Source organism: Orycteropus afer, unplaced genomic scaffold (genome assembly GCF_000298275.1).
Source record: "Orycteropus afer afer isolate SDZICR_OR568_19922 unplaced genomic scaffold, OryAfe1.0 scaffold00053, whole genome shotgun sequence".
NCBI lineage: Eukaryota > Metazoa > Chordata > Mammalia > Tubulidentata > Orycteropodidae > Orycteropus > Orycteropus afer.
In genome coordinates, this window is record NW_006921640.1 from 5,952,205 (window position 1) to 5,973,585 (window position 21,381).

The 21,381-nt window shown below is 39.3% G+C and overlaps 1 protein-coding gene across 1 annotated transcript in view; it reads right to left on the reverse strand.

Annotated features, from left to right (window-relative positions):
• Positions 1-19,984, reverse strand: part of EXTL3 (exostosin like glycosyltransferase 3) — a 41,349-nt gene extending 21,365 nt beyond the window's left edge. Inside the window, exon 1 of the mRNA XM_007938724.2 lies at positions 17,837-19,984. Coding sequence (XP_007936915.1) covers positions 17,837-19,984 — 2,148 coding nt within the window. The remainder of the gene's footprint in view (positions 1-17,836) is intronic.
• Between the last annotated feature and the right edge of the window lie 1,397 nt (positions 19,985-21,381).

Sequence of the window (21,381 nt, forward strand, 5' to 3'; positions counted from 1 at the left end):
ATATTTATGCTGGTCCTCTTTTTTGATGTGAAGGTTTAGCATTTTTCTTTGAGGTTACCCTGTGATTTATAGTTTTCTTCCTAAGTTTAGAACAGTCTGTTCTATCTTGTAGTTGTTTTGACTTCCCTACCATCTAGAAGCTCTGTAACAACACAGTTTTTTCCCTCTTTTTGGGTTGTAGTTGTCCTCATTTGTCAACTGCTGTCTCTGGTTCCCTGTTTACAATCTTATAGGCTTATTTACTCCGAATTCTTCCATAGCTGGGCTGGCTTCTGGGTTATATCATCATGTGTGTTAATGGTCAGTTGTTGGCTGTTGTTGCTTCTCTGTCCAAAGGACTCCCTTTAGCATCTCTTATAAGGTTGGTCTGGTTTTAACAAATTCCCTTAATTTCTGCGTATCTGGAAATGTCCTAATTTCACCATCATATTTGAGGGACAATTTGGCTGGGTACATAATTTTGGTTGGAAATTTTTCTCTTTCAGCGTTTTATATATACCATCCCATTGTCTTCTCACCTGCATGGTTTCTGTCAAGAAATCCGAGCTTAGTCTTACTGGTTGCCCGTTTTAGGTAACTTCTCGTTTTTCCCATGCTGCTCTCATGATTCTTTGTCTTTGGTTTGGTAAGTTGGATGATGATACGTCTTGGTGATTTTCTTTTTGGGTCCATCCTGTTCGGGGTTCGTTGGACTTCCTGAATGGATATATTCACATCTTTCATCTTTCCAGGAAAATTCTCTTCCAACAAATCTTCAACAATTTTTTCCGTGGTTTTATTTTTCTCTTCCTGTTCTGGAATTCCAATTACACGTAGGTGATTCCTTTTGATGTATCCCACATGAACCTTAGGCTTTCTTCATTTTGTTTTGATTTTTTTTCTCATTGGTCCCTTTCCAAAGAAGTGTTCAGGTATTTGCTTTCAATCTCCCTAATTCTGTCTTCCATTGATTCAATTCTGCTCTCTTGCCCATTCAATGTCTTAATCTATTTCTGAAAATTTAGTATTAATTTTCTGCATTTAAGTGTGTAAATTTTGCATCATTTCTAATTTTTCATTTATTTTGTCATTTTGTTCTTGTATTGTCTTTTGAAATTGTTCTAGGGTTTTTCTCTGTGTTTTCCTTTACCTGTCTCTCAATTCCTTGAAGATACCTAAATATAATTCTTTTGAATTCCTTATAGGGGAGTTCCAATGCTGTGTCTTCCTCAGAGATGTGCTTTGGGTCTATATCCTGGTCCTTTGTTTCTCCTGCTTATCTTGCTTCTCTGTGTGGACTGTGATGCTCTGTTGTGTCCGAGGCATTGTGACGTTTTTGTGTTTATATTTAATTGGTGATTGTATACTGGGTGATGTACCCACTATTTTCATTTTGTTTTGTTTGTATGTTATCTATGCAAGCAGGGTACTGTGCTGTGCTCCTCTATTCACTAGTTGACAGCACTTATACACTCACCACCTGTCTCCTTTCCTGTTGTTAGCCTCTCATATGTCCCTGCTGACCTTGGCAAACAGAGCCTACTCTTAGGTCCCTGAAATCCGAATGAGAATGCTATCACTTTAAAATCCAAAACGGTTGCCACTTGTAAAGATCAAAAATGGCTACGTCCTCAGTCACTTTAAATATCCAAAATGGCCACCACTTGTAAACATTCAAAATGGCTAAACCCTCAGTCACTTTAAATATCCAAAATGGCTGCCACATGTAAACACTCAAAATGGCTGCACCCTCTGGAGAGCAGAAAGTCAGCAGCTCAGGTTGTCTCCCTCCTTGTTGTTTCTCTTCCTAGTCATAGGCCACCAACGCAGTCGTCCCTGAAGTCCTTGGTGACCAGGGCTGATCTTTAGGTCAATTCTCAGGTCCCAACACCACTCGGAAATATTCAGGCTTTTGGTCTCATCAGAGTCGCTGACGGTCCACAGCTCCAACCATGTCTGTACTCACTGTTTATGTTCAGGTTTTTCCACTAGTTGATGCCTAATCCACTTCTGTATAGTTCCTTTCAAAGCTCAGGACTCCAGGATTATCTTCTGTATCTCTATCAATTGGTTTTTCTTTTCTTTGTTGAAGAGGGTCTGTGTTGCTTGTCTGCCTACTCCTCCACCTTACCAGAAGTCGTCATCACGTCTTCTATGTTCTTAAAACACAGTCCTCACACTTCAATAAAGCACTTAGACTCCAGTTCATTCAGAACTAGAAGGGACTGAAGATCATATGGTCCAAGTCTCATATTATACACAGACAAACTGAAGCCCTAAATAACCGTGTCACATGACTGGCAAGCAGCAGAGCCAGAACTCTTAACTCATACCATCTAACTCTAAATTCAGACTTTTTCTACTAGACTTATGTTAACTTTATAAATCTCAACAAACCAAAGCCATCATTGATTAGAAAATGCATCATTTATCTGTATACCATCATGAGAAATATGCTGCCAATAAAACAGCTATGGGAAGTACTGTATCCCTTAGACTATTTACCCTAAGGTCTTTCTTAGACTTCATCTCAGACCCAGAGAAGTCCCTGCCCAACCCAAGACAAAGCAGCATCTGTAATAAATATGCCACTAGTAGTCCAAGGTCTCCCAGGCTCAGATTCAGCAGTGACAAAACAAAGGAACTGAAGACTGAGTCAGGGAATACAATCAAAGTGTCAGAGAACAGGGAGATTGCCAACTACTCACCATAGCAGCTGCTGGGCTTTATTTGCCCATGGAGTGGGAGGGTGGCCAGAAGTAGCAGGAATGCCAAGCTCAGGGATTGTAAAATGCCTTCAATTGTAAGACACACCCCAATTTCAGAGATATTAAAATGTAAAATAATGTGTACCTTACAACTGATGAAAAACAGTAAACACTTACTCAATATCCCCCAATGTCTACCATCAGATTTCACTTTCCTAAAGTATACAGAATTCACTTAATTGTTGTTAGTTGCCATCGACTAAGCCCCCAACTCAAGGCAATACCATGCACAAAGGGATCATTTTGGAAGTAGATTGCCAGGCCTTTCTTCTTAGTCAGTCTTAATCTAGAAGCTCCACTGAAACCTGTTCAGCATTACAGAAACACACAAGCCTCCACTAACACATGCTATTCCACCACTTTAGCAAAACAAAACTCTTCCTCAACTCTAGCATATGACTACATATCACTTAATATGAAGAAAAATAACTGAAAAATTCAATTCTTGAATATTCACTTGCAGATTAAAATTCTGTGGGTTAATCACCATAAGGATTATCTACAGCAAAATTAGTAATCCAGGAATACAGCACAGAGCCTTAATACTCAAAGTGTGGTCCAAAGACCAGCAACCCTTGCATCACCTGGGACTTTGTTGGACATGCAGAACTTCAGGCCTACCAAAACCTCACTGAATCAGAATCGGCATTTTAACAAGATCCCCACGTGATTCCTACGCACATTGAATTTTGAGAAACACTGGTATAGAGGGAAAAGCACAGTCTTTGGAGTCACTCACAAAAGCTTAGGTTCAAGTTCCAATTCATCCACTTCATCACTGTGTGAATGTAACTAACCTTTCTGCCAAATCAACACAGCACCATGTTGTCTACAAAAACTGAGGATATTTACCAGCCAAAGCTGACACTCTTATAATAACCTGACTCTTAATCTAAAAAACATTGTGATAACACAAAAAGAAAATTTAAATGATCATGATTTGATATGTATTTGTTCAATTTACAAAGTGAACTACATCAAGAGGATCTGTCCAAGTGAGATTTCTGGTTGTCACAATTTGGGGGAGTAGGGTAATGCTACTAGTATCTACTGGGTAGAGACAAGAGTCCGTGCTAAACATCTGACAGCGCACAAGACAGCCCCCCACAACAAAGAATTATCTGGTCCAAAATATCACTGATACCACTGCTGAGACATTCTGCTTTAGAGTCAACCACAAGGAGACAGCAATAACAGTACTTTGAGGAATAATTGTAGTTATTTATCTACACTTTTCTCCTTTTCTCCATAGCCACAAAGAAATTCTAGCCCTTAAAAGCTTTGCAAATAAAAAATTTAGAAGAAAAAAAAAGTAAAAGCTTTCTTCTAACAGTTTTTCTTTAAAGATATAGTATTCATGGCTAGACAAAAAGGTCAGCAAATCATTATGCATTCTGGCATGGAAATCAAGACAAAGATTCAAATGTTTCTAAATGCAGACATGCGCATCAACACTGATTTCTAGCAGTTTGAGAAACAGCAGATCAAACTTAAAAGAAAGGAGTCCACAGAAAGCAGTATGTCGTATTCAGAAAAGAGCCTCATTTTTGTTGATGTTATTTTGAAGTGTAACATCATCTCTGGCCTCTAAAACAACCAAACAAAACTCAATGCCATCGAGTCAGATCTGACCCATAGCAACACCTTTGGGTTTCTGAGGTGGTTATCACTATGGAAGTAGATTGCCCAACCTTCCTTCTGAGGAGTGGCTGGTGGGTCTGAACCACCAGCCTTCTGGTTAGCTGTCAAATGCATTAAGCACTATGTCAACAGAGCTCCTTCTCTGGCCCCTAGCACTGATTATTTCTTCATGTTACTATTAAAAAAAAAAAAAACTGCCATCAAGTCATTTCTGACTAATAGCAACCCTCACTGGGTTTCTGGGGCTGTACGTCTTTACAGAAGTAGATTGCCCCATCTTCCTTCCACAGAGCAGCTGGTGGGTTTGAACCACTGACCTTCCGGTTAGCAGTCAAGTGCTTTATCCACTATGCCACCAGGACTCCTTTCATATTACTATAGCATAGTGCTATTAGAGCCTCATAGCTATGCCTTTAGTAACTTATGAACATGGAGAGTGACCCTCAAGTTACTGATTTTAGTACTGATACAACATTGACTAAAATGTGTATAGCATATCCCTGACGTGTAGTAAATATTCATCAAATGTTTTATGAATGAATGAATAAGTAAATAAATGAACAGGAACCAGGAATTCATTTAGCCCTGTCAGTCCTATTTTCAAAATATAAAGACTTGAGAAAGTTTACGTATCAAAACTATGATGAACATTCAATATATTTAATGTTAAAGGCTGATAACTAGACAGGCCTTATAAAAACCTCTTACTATTTAATCTAGCTTTCTCTATCAAAAAATTCATCAAATGTGGTAGTTAAGGTTATGTGTAACTTGGCCAGGCCTGGTTTTGAGTGGCTGGGCAGCTGGATGTAATTATTCCCCATGGTGAGATTGGTTATCAACTCCATGGTGGGATCTACTGGAGCAGCTGAGTAGGTGCCTTAGGGATATTGTCTGCTTCCAGTATATAATGAGAAGTATTACAAAAAGATCTGCAGCTTTTTGCATGTTTGAACCCTGTATGTAGCTGAGTCTTCATTTGGCAGACTGCCATGTTGTCTGCTGATCTTGGGACTCTTAAGACTTGAATCAATGGCCTATCGTGTGGTCTGGTAATACTAGGACTGTGCCTTTTTATTTGTCAACCTTGGGTTTGTTAGCCTCAGCAGCCAGCAGTTGCCTGAGTGAAGAAAGCCTCCAGCTTCAGTGGGCCAGAAGCAAGAGGTGCAGCTCAAGCCCGAGGTTGAGAGGTTTCACCCAGCCCCTAGAGCTCAGCCCTTTGAACTTGGACTTTTAGCCTCCAAAACTGTTAAGAGAATAATCTCCTGTTTGTTCAAGCTACTCATCTGTGGTATTTTCTGTTAGAGAGGCACAAAATAACCAAAACACCAACTTACAACAATCAAGTCAGGAGCCCTACTGTCATTTTTCTTGTTTCATGTATAATTTTTCCCAATCATTTCTTTCTAGTTCTTCTGTTTATCATCATTCATGAGTTCTGACTTTCTCTCACTTTCATCATACTTTTCCTCTAATCACAATGGATCAGAACAGTAATTACAGCCTAGAACCCTGCCATATGCAAATATATGCAAGTGTATGCATGAACAAAATATAATCAGTAACTTTAGTTAATATTCAACTTGGTTCATGAGGAATTTTGGAGTTCATGAACGATACAGTAACTATCCTAATAGGCTTCTTTTTCCTTGTATTCAACAAAGCATCTGGCTTCTAAATTCAAACATAATTAGCAAACCCACATTAATTAGCAAAGTATTAATTCACATGATTAAATATATGATTAGCTACCATGTTAAATTTGACTACCAGTCAGTATCCAGCAAATATCTCTTACTATCTAATGAACAGAAATTTAAGTAACTATTGCTAGTAACAATGAACAATGGAACATTTCAACAATTAAGTTACTCAAGTGAAGCAGAAGAATAAATATGGATTAAAATGGAAAAACTATCTAAAAATGGTATCATCAAAAAAATGGTATCCTTTCAAAGTAGTTCATGAGTAGCCATAAGCAGGTCTTTAAAGTTGTTAGGCAGAAAAATAAGGCATGAAGAGATTAAGTGAATTAATCCAAGTCATTAAAGTAGACTAAGAATCACTAGTTAACACAAAAAGGCAGAGTGTACCCCAGAAGTAATAAAATTTAAAAATGTATGTGAAATTATAAACCTGTGTGAAAGCATATACCACTTACTAAATTCAGCAATTATTCTTGAACACACTTGAAATGTCCTTTCTCTACAATCAAGTTTAACCCAGCCAAACTCAACAATCTGTCATCTCCAACAGTATATACAAAGGTACAATACATTTTTATAATGAGTTCATTTCTGAGAATTAACCTTATGTCAAACCATCATACAGGTAAAAAGATAAACAGCAATTAACTTTAGTCCTCCATCCTCCCCTTTCCTATAATATATAAAGTAATCAGCTACAGGACTCAGGAATCAATAGGACATCCAAGAATAGGCAGACAATCACTTGTGAGAACTGGATGTTTGGGGGGACTGGATTGAGCGGTGATCAACAGAGATAGGACAGCTAAGAATGAGTTTAAGACTTCTTGATTACTCAAGGAATTTAATCTCTCTACAAACATCAAGTGGTGGGGGCAAAGAGTTAGAAAATGCAAAAAGAGTAAGGACTAAGAAGGTAACGTAGTGAGTTGATTTTCCATTTACAACTTTAAGTATGGGTCTGGTAGTATAGTGCCTAAAGCACTTGACTGCTAACCAGAAGGCTGGCGGTTCAAACCCACCAGCCACTCCTCAGAAGGAAGATGGAGCACTCTACTTCCGTAGTGATACTGCCTCAGAAACCCAAGGAGGGGTCACTATGAGTCAGGTCTGACTCGACAGCACTTAACAACAACATGCAATATAAGAGTACTTAGCATATGTTTTAGCTTGTGAGGCAATCTGTTTTAAATTACCAGAGAAAAAGTTGCCAATGATGTCTGGGAAACTGTAGGTAAAATAGCATTATCGTTAGCATTATTGTTAGAAGTTTAACATCAAATAAGAATGCAACATAAAAAGTATGGCACAATGCCAAGCACACATAAATGCTCAAAAATTATTAGCAATTATTGAACATGAGATTAGCACCACTTCCTATTTGACTTTTCATATATAAAATACATATAACAAGCTTCTGCTATCAAAAAAATTTAGAGATTAAATATATATACCTACTCCTCATTTATCGACATAGTTAGGTTCCAAAGACCAGGTCATCATGCAAAAACCAGCATGTGGAGAAAATGGAGGATTTTTTTGTTTATTTTCAGACTACCCATGTATCAAATATTTTATTTAGAAAATATGATCTTAGACATAATAACAGCAAAGATTTCCTGATGTGCTCATCACTGTGATGAGTCCAGTTATGGACTATTCCTCTGCAAAGAAGGAGGTCTAGAGGAAATAAAGCTGGATAAAGCTGGGCTGTGACTGGAGGGCCCACAGCTTAACCACTTCATCTTCCTCCTGTGCTAGGTCAGAGCTTCCCTCACAGAGCCATCTCCAGGGCTCCACTCCCACCCCTGTAAGCCCCATGTTCCTTTAAACACCCTCGCCAATGACTTTCTTTCTCTCCTCTTTCCTCCTCAGGCTGCATAGGAGCTCCTAGAACAAATGTCCACTGGCTTGGTGCTACTTGTGCAATATCCTGGAAGCCATGGCCATGGAAGAGGACATCCCTGCTCAGCAGCTAGACATGGGCCTTCACCAGTAGGAGGGAGCAGAGGGCAAAGGGCAGCATGGCAGTTTCCCAGAGGCAGTCTGAAGACCCACCTGGAAGGAAGGGATGCTCTGCAGCCTTTGCCATCATGCACACTGCCTCTCTAACCTGCAAAATAGTTGGGATAGATTGTTTACTACTGTCGTAAGTGTAAAATGTCAGATGAGATAGTCGGTAAGTCAGGAGTAGGTAGCTATACACTGAACTATGGTCAAGAGTCTCAAGATCTAGTTTTAATTAAGGTATTAATTAGTCAAGTGACATAAAGTAATTAAATTGTTTCAGATTTTTTGCTTTGAATTAGTAAAAAAGAATACATACAAACCAAAAAAGGAAGATACTACCTAAAGAACATTTTGCTGCAATTAGTAAATCATTTATCCATGACTATTATGTTACAAAGGCACAGTACCTAAGACATTTGACTACTATCCAGAAGGTTGGCAGTTCAAATCCACCAGCTACTCCACGGTAGAAAGATGGGGCAATCTACCTCTATAAAAACTTACCACCTCAAAAACCCAATGAGGGTCATTATGAGTCAGAATTGACTCAATGGCAATGTTTTTTTTTTTTTGAGGGGAGTCATGTTATGGGGAGGGGACCCACTGTCGTCAAGTTATAGAATGAATTAATATAATGAATATGTTGAAAAATGTATGTTGAAGTCCAAACCACTATAGCTGTGAACCTGACCTTGTTTGGGATTAGTCTCTGAAAATGTTAATAAGTTAGTACAAAGTCACACTGGAGTAGGATGGGTCCTAATCCCATTTAAGTAATATCTTTCTAAAAGAGAAGAGACTCATGAACAGAAGAAAGACTGTTATACAGGTAGTCTTCGACTTATGACGTATCTGAGTTACAACAAACTGCACTTACAACTGGTTTTTTTGGAGTTTTTTGTACATCCTGCCATTAGTAATATGAACTACATACAATGCTGTAGGATGTAATTTGTTAATGTTATCGTTCTCAGATGTTCAATGTTATGATTTATAAAGACATTGATAATAAACCAAAACCAAAACCAAACTCACTACTGTCGAATCAGACTTGACTCATAATGACCCCTCCTTGGGTTTCCGAGGGGTATCACTACGGAAGTAGATTGCCCAACCTTCCTTCCTAGGAGTTGCTGGTAAGGGTTTGAACCACCAGCCTTCTGGTTAGCAGTCAAATGCCTTACGCACTACGCACCAGCACTCCCACTGAAAATAAATGGTAATAATAATGAAAACTAAAAAGTAATGAGGTATTTGACTTACATCAGAACTTATAATGGAGTCATCAGAACAGGACCCTGTTATAAATTGGGGACTACTTGTATATTTGGCTGCAGCTACAAGCCAAAGAACACCTGACGCTACCAGTAGCCTAGAAAGAATTGCCCTTGAGTCTTCAGAGAGAACAAGATCCTGCCAATGTCCTGAATTCAGTTTTAAGCTACCAGTTAATGACACCTTGTTATGGCAGCTTGAGAAAACTAATACAGATTCGGGGACTAGGAAGTAGGGTACTCCTCTAACAATCTAAAAACTTGGAAGTAGCTTTTGAACTGGATAATGGGTAGAGGATTAACAATTATGAGGTACTTGACAGAAAAAACCTAGACTGCCTCGAAGAGACTGTTGGTCGAATTATGGGTGTTAACGGTGATTCTGATGAGGACTCAGAAAGGAGTGAGAATGAGTTGTAGAAAACACTTCTTTTGTTAGAGAATACATATACTGCCATGAACAGAATGTTGCAAGAAATATGAACATTAGAGGTGCTTTTGGCAAGCATGGCAAAGGAGAAGAAAACTTTGCTGAATTATGTTCTCATGTTTTGTGGAAAGTAGAACTTGTTAAGCAGTAAACTTGGATATTTAGCTGAGATTTCTAAGCAGAGTAGAAAGTACAGCTGTTATCGCCTAGCTGCTTGTAGTAAAATCTGACAGGAAAGACATAAATTGGAGCATAAACTGTTAAGCAAAATGAATAAGAACTTGAAGATTTGCAAAATTCTAAATCAATCCATATTGTAAAAACTGAGAAAGCATGCTCTGGAGGGACCACCAAAGGTGTGGCTGGACAATGTCTCTCCCAGCTTCTGGCAGCCTCAGGTCTTCTCTCTCAAGTTTACTAGAGATTAGATGTGTGATTTGTGGATCCAGTCAACCATCTCATTAAACACTGCCAGCTTAGACCGAAGGTGACAGAGACAGAAGGAAGGAAGACCATCAGACTATCTGGATTGTATAGGCAGGAACTGGGCCAACAGAGTTGCTCAGCTACAGACATAATGTCCTTCCAAAAAAGGAAAGGAAGGTATCAAGAGAGGTCCAGAGGTTGCCAGGGCTGCCAGCAAGTGTCTAGGGAACTAGTTGCCTTCTTCTCAGTTCCAGGGGGTGGGGTCACCACCCAAGGAAAAGAAAGCAGGGCTTCTGCAGAGCTGAGGAGTGGGACCACCATTCAAGTGGGCCCAGAGGACAGAGGATTATTTTCAAGCCTTGAAATCTAATGAAATGTGTGCTGCTAGATTTCAAACATGCATTGGACCCATGACCCCTTCTTTCCCTCTATTTCTCCCTTTTGACATGGGATTAACTACCTATGCCTGTACCACCACTGTATTTTAAAAGCAGCCAGCCTGTATTCTTGGTTTCATAGGTCCACAGATAAAGAGGAATTGCCCCAGGGTGGAACATACCCAGAGTCTCACCCTAATATGATTTAAACTGTTCAAAAGATGAGATCTTGGACTTTAGAGTTGATGCTGAAAATAGGTAGACTTTTTAAAGATGCTGGGATGGGGTAGTCACATCATGTGGGAACATGGATTTTGGGAGTCAAAGAGAAAATTTATATACTGAATGATGTCCACCAAAAAGACATGTTGGAGTCCTTAGGCACCTGTGAACATGACCCTGTTTGGAAATGGGTCTTTCAAGATGCTAAGAAAATGCTGAGATTAGTTAACACAAGGGCATACCAAAGTAACGTAAATCCCAATCCCATCTGAGTGATGTCTTAAAAAAAGAGACAAACAGAGGGAAGATGGCCAAGTTAAGCTATAGCTCCAAGCAAAGGAACACCTGAGCTACCAGAAGCAAGGAGAAATAGGACGACTTTCCTCTAGAGTTCTGAGAGAGAACATGGCCCTGCTTACACCCTGAATTCAGACTACAGGTATGCATCACTTAATGTCCACAATACCTTCTGTGAAATTAGGATGTTATATGATTTGAACAATGTGTGCACACCACATTAAAACCTTATGGGAGCTTGCTTCTGGTCATCCTCATCACCACTGCTGCTGCTCCTAGAGCTGCTGGTAGAGGCTGGAGGATCTGGAGGCAGCAGAGCAACAGGAAGCAAGTGGGAAGGGAGCAGAGTGTGCCCTGCCCCACTCGCTGTTCCACCCACGAAGAGTAAGAGCAGCTGCTGCCACCTCCCACATTACAAAGCCCAACAGCCTACACCCAGAGCCATGCCCTCTGCCTCAGTGCCTGTATCTCACCCATGGTCCAGTGCTGCAAGAGTCTGGGTCTGGGGATCTTTAAAACAATTGGGGGAAATAGGAAACAAAAAGATATCACTTTCTCTTCACAAAAATCTTATGGGACAATGGACATATATGCAGCCGGACACTGTCCAAGGAGACGTTTAGTGACACATACCTATACTAGTCTCTACAAAAGGAGCCCAAAAAGTTAGTGATTCAAATCCATCAGCCACTTGGTGGGGAAAAAAAATGTGACAAACTACTTCTGAAAAGATCACAGCCTTGGAAACCCTATGTGACAGTTCTACTCTGTCCTATAGGGTCACTATGAATTGGAATTGAATCGACTGGGCAGCATGGGTTAGCCTCCAGAACTGTGAGTCAAAGTTTTGTTCTTATAAGCCATTCAATTTGTGGTTCTTTGTTATACAGCAGCCCTAGGAAATTAATATGAAAACTTTTCAGTAATTTCCTTTAAATTTCTATCGTTTTTACTTTTAATTTCCAGTCACTTTCTATTATTCTCTTTCATAGCCATTCAGCCCTCCGCAAACTTTTTCGAGAGCCACAGCTATAGTCACTAAGTTGTTAAGTAAAATACTGTCAAAAAAAACCACGAAACACCTAGACACCATAAAATCTAGTGAAGCCTACCAGACTTGGTACAATCTTGGACTTGCAGAAACTGAACCAGGTTTTTCTTGTTAGCTTCATCTAGAAATCAGTTATAGATTACTTCTATCTAATTCATTTAAGTAGTATTTTAATATAAAATATAAAACCAATATGAAATATAAAACAAAATATATTTTAATATCAAATATAAAAAATATTTGATATTTGATATTTTACCATCAAATATAAAATATATCAAATATATTTTATATAAATATAAAAAAATAAAATATAAACAAATATAAAAAACAATGCTTTTAATCTTGCCTGAGCAGCCTTTAACATCCTACTGGCAGAGTTCCAAGACTAAATATTAATGATGCCAACAGTTTACCACCTAGGCAATTATTTTTTCCAGTCTTCCTTCCTTTCTATCCAGTAGACTCCTGGGGAAATGGTATTTAAGTCCACTGGCATGGTTTAAGTTCCCAAAACAGAACTCTTCTTATTCAATTCTAATAGCAAGGGCTGGGAGGTAAGCAGCAGTAAAAAAGTGTCTTATCTCTACACTGTCATTGGAAAACATGGTGTGCTTACACAGAGACCTTGGAGTCTATTTGTGATATGTTGTTGTTGTTGTTATGTGCCATCGAGTCATACCTGACTCATAGCGACCCCTCCTTGGGTTTCCGAGGCAGTATCACTACGGAAGTAGGATTGCCCAACCTTCCTTCCAAGGAGTGGCTGGGGGGTTTGAACCGCCAGCCATCTGGTTAGCAGGCAAGTGTCTTAGCCACTATGCTACCAGAGCTCCCATTTGTGCTATATATTTGTGATATAGGATATGTGTATTCTCTGAACTCACCATCTCCACCACTATTCTAGTTCAACACTATCACCTCTCATCTGAACAACTGTAATAGCCTTTTCACTGTTTCCACTCTTTCTCTATGTGAGTGAAGTGATACTGCCATCAACCACGTCCCCCATGGTTTCCAAGGCTGTAAATCTTTACCTGAGTAGATTGCCTCATCTTCCTCCTGTGGAGTACCTGGTGGGTTTGAACCAACAACCTTGGGGTTAGTAGCCAAATGCCTCAACCACTACACCACCAGAGTTCCTTCTCTTTCCCTACAGTTACACACATTTCACTCTCAACGGCTCAACTCTCCAATGGCTTCCTAACATATTTAGGATACTATCTGGGCTCCTTATCAGGGCCCTACATGTCCAGGCCCCCGTATTTCCTAGCCCCTGCCTTCTTCTCCAACCTCCTTTCAATCTCTCCCCCTCAATCACTCCACCAGATACAGTAGGTATTCTTGCCATTACTTGAATATGACAAACTTCTTGCAGTTGTCATTCTCTGCATATTCCTCCAGAATTTAAGTGGCCCCATATCATTCAAATGTCACCTCTTCAAAGAGGCCTTCCTAGCACCTTGCCCAAAGGACAGATTTTGAGGTTCTCATTACCACACAATGCTCCAACAAGGCCACCATCGTACCTATTATTCTTCTCCAGAATTTAAAGCAGTATGAGGAAAACAAGTATTACCTGATCAGAAAAAAGCAGTAACTCTAAAATTTTTGGTGGGGCTATATATAAAAAAGGCACTAAGTGGAGGTTTCTGCTTCTGGTTTGGCCAAATAAGCTCCTACTAGATCCAATCTTCCTGCAAATGACAACTATAAACTCTGGATAAAAACACCAAAAAGGGAATTACCTGAAGGTACCAGAGAGTGAACAAAAGGTGGAAGGTTATGAAGGGAAACTAAAATTTAGAAGGAGGAAAGAGAGTTACTACTGCTTTTACCCTGACAGCAAGCCAGAGTTGGTACCACACAAGGTAGCTAAGACTCAAATAAAATCCAGTCTTTCTGGCCCAAGGAACCAGAAGACAGAGTTAAGGAGTAACCAACCAAAGGGACAAAGTGTGAAGGGGATGTAATCAGTGTCAGAAAACAAAATGTGTATGAACTGTTGAATGTAAAACAAATCTGCTTTGTAAAATTTCACCCAAATCACAATAAAAAGTTAAAAAGCCGAACCAGAATAAAAATCAAAGAACATCATGCCTAGACATGTCCTAATCAAACTAATGAACACCAAATATGAAGAAAATCATCTTGAAACAGCCAGAGAAAAATGACACATCACACGTAGAGGAAGGAACAGTTTAAATAACCATTGATACATCATCAGAAACAACGGTGGACTGAAAACAGAGAAACAACATACTTAAACTACCATGAAAGTGGTGGTCTCCAGGCTAGTGGGAAGTTTTCCAAAAGCCTAGATTTCAAAAGCCTTGGCACAATAATATTGTCTAACAGACTTTCATTAGATTTTGTGTTTATACTCCAGGAGCTAAGGAATCTGATTCAACTGTTTACAAAATAGGCAAGAGACGGATAGAGCAGTCATCAACCATTGCCACCGCTGTTCAGCCCTGCACCATTCAGATGACAGATCTACTTCAACAATAATCCCCCTCCTTTCTGAGAATCCTGTCACCTTGCTCAGGCACTTACCCATTTGAACTGGAGCTTATTTTATTTTTTTTCTCTTTTCGAGTCCTCTTTCATAGATTATTTGGGTCAGGAACATGCAAGGATGATGGCAATAAAGACCACCTTCACTCTAAGCCAGACCTGATAATAGTTTTTTCCCTTTGTGATATAGAAAAAGGGGGTGGGTAATGAGAATTTTTAATATCTAAATCCTATTAGAGGCCCTAATAGTACTTCATTACTTGAACATCTATGGCTCAAAAGATTCACAGTTCATAAATACCTATAATTTATGTCTATTGCCTAGTTGGGAACCTGAGCATAAATACAAATTGCCCAGCATTTTCTGACGGCATCTAGGTTCCTGGGTTGATTCATTTGGCCAATATGCTGATTTCAAATCATTTTATTTGCAGGAATGGAATCTTAAGAGATTGCCTGGGAACCTCCCTACTTATAAATTTTATACAAACCTGTGAACCTATCCCAATGAGGGTTACTCCTGCATCTGGGTGGGAAAGCTGCTCTGAGATATATTAGTAAGTGCCAATTTACTACAGGTTCTCTATAGCCCTGATGCTTGGGTAGTGTTGGCTCTATGCACAAAAGGTCAGCAATTTCAGAACAATGCCTTTCTTAAAAAGAAAGCAGTCAAAATATTTAGAGAACAAAGTGAGATTCTCCAGCTTAAATTATTTGCTCTTGTTTAGAAGAACTAGAAAAAAAAAAAAAAACTTATATTCTTAATATGAGGAAGCTATTCAGAATGGTTTCTTATTTGGAAAGCTTCTAGCATTTTTCAGCTAGGCATTGTGTTATTTCAGCAGCCTGCACAGTAATCAAAGAGGACTACTTACTCCAAATGAAGTTATACTAGTTCTGGTAAGTTATCTGATGAATTTCGGTCATTGTTAACCTGGGCCAGCACCAGCCTTTGTAGATCCCTAAAAAATTCTAAGAAAACTAAGAAAAATGGAAAGGCTGCTTTATTATGCTACTCTATAAACAGTATGTACCTTTCACAAAATAAATGCTTTTTTAAAAAAATTTTAATGACATCCACAAAATTGTAATTGAGAAAGGAAAAAAGTGAAATTTATTTAAAGGCTATTAAAAGAAAACTCCCCATTTATAAAACTTTTGTTAACACACAAAATAAATTCTGCACTCAGTAGTTTTTAGAATAGCCTCAGACTATAAATCTAATTCAGTAATAAAACACAGATTAGCAGCAGTAGCATAAATAAATATTGCTAGATACTCTGTATAATAGAAAGTAAGTAGTAACAGCTATAAGATAAGTATCGGTAAAGTTAGTCTTTCTAATTATCAATAAAGTTAGTTCAAATGTAGTTTGGCATAAGACCAGGCATTGTTTTGCTTTGTTGCACAAAGAGTCACTATGAGTCGGAACTAACAACAACAAAGGTAATTCAAGCTCTACAGCTAGGATAAGATCTAGGGTATGGGAGATGGTACCAACTCACATCTTCCTCATTAAATGTACACAATACCCAAAAGAATAAACCAAACCCACTGCTGTCAATTCCAACTCACAGTGACATTACAGGATGGAGTAGAACTGTCATGGAATTTCCAAGGCCGTAAATCTTTACAAAAGCAGACTGCCTCATCTTTCTCCTGTGGAACACCAGGTGAGTACAAACCGCTGACTTTTCGGTTAACAGCTGAGTGCTTTAACCACTGTGCCACAGGGCTCCTTACTGTGTAATATTTAGATACATACTGGTTTCCATCTCCTTTGATATGAAGAAGTAGGAGTCAAATAATTATTGAGTACCTTTTCAGAGTCCTTACTTGTATCATTTAAGACTCTTCTTTAATCTAAGATCAAAGATAATAACTTATCAAACATCCCAAGATGGCTATTTAAACCCAGGTCTGTACCACTCCAAAACGTGTACTTTTTCCATCAGACTATGCTGAGTTTTTGAAAGTATTTCACATGAACTAATTTCTTGATGAAATAATTTTTTATGAAATTAAACTAGCCCCTCCAGACATATCTTCCCTAAAAAGATTTACTAATTTCCTTAAGTAAACTTCTGGCTATACACAGCCCATCAGACCTTTTGCCCTTCTCTGCAATTTTTTTCTCTAAAGTACCTATGTTGCAGGGTCAATAGATGGCAGTTTGCTTATTGCTCTACAGCCTCTCATTTACAAAAAAAAAGGTGGGTATCGGGCCTCCTTTTAGATTGCTAAATTTAGTTCAGCAGGTGGGTGAACAAAAGAACTAAAATGCCACCATGTATATTTGATTATTTTTTCTGAAAAATACAGCATCCTAACCATGACAGACAAGAGTATAGAAGGAGAAAAAAATTTCCAAGAGACTCTTCAGAAGGTTCAGGATTTCCACCCCCTAAATATCAAACTCTCATTCCATTCTTCCAAAACAAGCCTATATCCTAGTAAATAACACTAGTCTTCTTCCTGAATCCTTTTAGGAGGTTACTAAAACTGCAGTTCTGGAATCAGATGTACTGAAATCCAGCACCTCCATTATTAACTGTAATTTTGGGTAAATTAATTAACGTCTCTCAGTTTTCACAAATATAAAATGATAATTATAATGCTTATTATAATTATCATAAGTGCTTCATAAATGTTAGCTTTATCATCATCAACATCTTGTTATGAAATGGAAAATGTACATAGAATAACTGAAGAGATTTTGTAAAACTTCACAGGGCTAGTATCATTTTTAGTTTTGGAAGATCTCTTGAAATTTAGGGAAGTTTATAGCTGGCAAGAGAGAAGAGAAACAAGCAAAAATTTCATGAGGAAAATTATCCATACAGGTTTAAAATATATATATATATGTATGTATATATATATATATATATATATATATATATATATATATATATATGTATATATGTATATATATATATATATGTATATATGTATATATATACACACACACGTATATAAATACAAACATGTGAATACATAAATATACACACACGTGTGTGGGATATATCTGTACTTTTTTCCTCCTGTTAGGATTGCTAAAGCAAATAAGAAAGATGGGAAAAGGTTTAAGAGTGAAACATTGTTTCATGCAGCAAAACCAACTGCTCATTTTTTTATTACCATGATAGGGACGCCAATGTCAGGCCACAGAAGGTCCTCTGATGGTAGCTTGGGAGAATTCCACACCACCACAACCTTGTTTAGGTAAGGGAGGCCATTCAATCTCTCTAAAGAGTTCATAAGCACTTCCTCCCGCTCATAAGTCAACATTACTACTGTGAATTGCTCTCGTGGAACATTGCCTCCAAGTGCAGCCTGAAACTCCTTGCCAGAACCCCCAGCTCCACCACCAATAGGCCGAAATCCAGTGCCTGAGCCCAAAAATTTGGCCTCTGAGGGCAACACAGGGTCAAAGGGTGTGTGAGGAAAAAGATGGAAAGGCCCTGGAGCAGAGTTCCAGCTGCGGTAAAAGTCAGTGACAGTCAAAGTAAAATTGCGGAGGTATTTGGGTGAGGCATAAGGGGGCTCTGTTTCTACTGGCCCTAAGTCCAGGTCCCCATTGTCAGCCATGTTGGGGTCAGTTCCAGCCGCCTTGCCTGAACGATGGGGGATCTCAGCTGCTGCCTCTTCCCGTATGGGAGCAGCTGGGATCTGTATGCGGGTCCTAATCATAGCCAGCACAGTATTAAAAATACTGTCAGCGGTGGAGAAGTAAGTCTCCCAAAGAAAGCGGCCTTGACGCCTCATAGCCAGTAGATCACTATCAGAAAGACTTCGTAACAGGAAATGAACCTCAGTAACACGTGGCTTGGGCACCACCAGGGCTGCCTCATTCCACTGTAACATGTCCTGGTAAGGAAGCTGTACTTGCTCCCCCAACACAACTGGGACAGCTCCAACCTCCAGGGCTTCAAATAGCCGTGTTGCACACCCAGATGAAATAACCAAATGAGGATCCCCAGGAGTGATGATGAGGGCAAAGGTGGAAAGCTTCAGTAATTCTAAGCGGTCCTCCCGCTCCCCACACAATGCCCACTCAGTAGGCAGGCTGGGTTTAGGCTGGTTTTTGCAGGTAAATTCTACTAGAACCTGATCTAGCTTGCTGTCCTGTACTGCCTTTAAGGTGGCAATGATACGATCATCATAGTCAGCTGGGGGGTCACCCTCCATTTCTTCTTCAAAGGAGCGGGCCTCCTGAAGGCTGGATCTCAATGATTCGATCTTCTCACCCTGGAAGGTGAAAAGATATTTCCGCTTAACTGGCACCTGTGGTGGGATTTCCATAAAGTTGGGCTCTGACATGGCATGGACTAGTGGAGATACTACCAAATCAAAGCCAGGTCTATACTGGGCAGCATAGAAAGTGGACTGAGCAACCATGGCACGGCCTGTACTGATATTATATAGTAAATTCTGTGTCTCTGACTTCCGTGACAGATTGATGATGACATGGTTGTGTCCATCTGTCCGCCAATGGGGTAGAGAATACAACTGCTTCTCAAATTCAGAAGGGCGCAGTACTACCGGCTCCTGCATTTCTCCCACTAGTATCACATAAAGGCAGGCAATGTCAGCATTTTCTGTAACATAAACGTTGGCTCTTGCTGTAGCCTGAAAAGCCTGCTTGACCAAGGGATCCAGATAGTTGCCAAAAACAAACTGGTCACTGTCATAAACGTAGACTGGAAAACCAGAGGTGAGAGGGCAACGAGAATAATCAAAACAATTGTGCAGACGACAACCTCGTATGACCTTTGGAGGAGGAAGACCAACATCATCCTTCTCGGGGAGCAACCGGATGGGGAGAGAAAGTTTGGGCTGATTTTGGGCCATCAGCTCTTTGTAAGAATGCTCAGTCTGGCTAATGACATTCTTGAGCTGAAGTAGGTCCTGCTTGGCATTCTCAATACTTTTCTTACAGGCTTCAATCTTCAGATTCAGCTTGGTAATTTCACTGTTCAGCTCCTGTCGCTTGGCTTCCAGCTGTAAGAGCTCTTCACTTACAGACTCACGAATGCGACAAAGATCCAATACATGTTTTACCTCACATAGTTCATTACCAGCCCGTGGACCAAAAATCCGCTTGCCTGCTTCATCAGCCTCATCCAGAGTGGTGAGATAATAGTGAGCAATGAGTGGGAAAAAAACCAGAATGATGACAAGTGTAAAACTGAGCCATGTGAGTCGAATACGGTTGGACCACCGTAACATACAGGTTTGACCTCCATTCCCCACTCCCCCATTCCGTAACATGGTATAGCCCGTCATGAGTTCCTCTGTGGCTCTTGCCCCCTCTGATCACGTTGGGTCACTCGCCATAACCATGAGTTTCTAATAGGAAAAATTCAACCTCTTTTTACTCATACATTTTCTTAAGAGTTAGTACGTTGACTGTACAAGGCACCATATAAAATGGAAATTTCATTTTCCTCAGCTATAATTGAAATGGTCTCTGACTCTATTCCAGCAGATTTTAAGTTCTGGTTGTTGACCAAAGAACATCTCCTTAATCTTCCTCAAAAAATAAAAGGTACTGCATTGTCGTTGAGAAGAAAAAGAGAAGGTCTCTGATGACGAAACCCAGGAAAAATACCCTGGAATTAGATAGACTTTTTCAACTGCCATCGCTCTTGTTCCTTGGTTTTGCTGGCCAACAAAGATGCATAGTTAATATTCACAATTATGAAGTAGATGGTTAGAACAGAAGTAACTGCCAGCCTCTTATCGATGTTATTACCACCAATCAAGCCTGCAAAAGAAAGAGAGTGATGTCAGTGTTGAAGAGCTCATGTTAAACAAAACCTTCCACTACATTTCTAGAAAATCTTTAAATTATGTAAGATGCAATATTTGTGTGCATCTCCCAGAACACTGTATGTCCAATGTGGGTTTTGTTGGTATGGGTGTTTTACTTATGGTTAATAAGAAATGGATAAGGGTAAGTACAAAAAACAGCTTCATTTTTGACATATGTACACATCCTTCTTCTGTTTAATTGGATCTAGAGCAGCATTAAAGCCCTATAAAATGAAGATCAACTTAATTCACCAATCGGCACAGGAGAACACAACAATATGCTAATCTGGACTCTGGGCATCATCTTTAGATGAACAAAAACATCTTTCTATCCAACCTCAGTAGCTACATTCATTCCTAACATGAAAGTCTCCTTTTGAATTATTAAAAAACAAAATAAAAAACCTAGGACTCTGTAACAGACTCAATTTATTAAATTATGAGATGAAAAGAGCTAACGCGAATGCTTGTGATCTTTAGCTAGTAGCAGATGCAGTAATCAAGAAACAAAACAGATTTCCCAGTTTGCTTCTGTACTGATCAAGTTTGTTTATTTTTAAAGTATATGTGTGTGTAAAACAGTATTCAGAGTGTTGTTCTGAATATAAAACAGATACTTTAACAAATGCTTACTGAATGGCCTCCTTCATTTATCTTTTGTTAGCAGGTATCATGTGCTGCTTCTTAAAATATGTAACAGTAATTTAGTCTTTCAGGAGGAGCTCTGTTGGTACAATGGCTAAGGCATTCACCAATAAATCAGAAGGTCAGCAGTTCAAACTCACCAGCTGCTCCACCAGAGAAAAAGGAGACAGTGTGCATTTGTAAAGATTTACAGCCTTGGAAATCCTATGAGACCGTTCTACTCT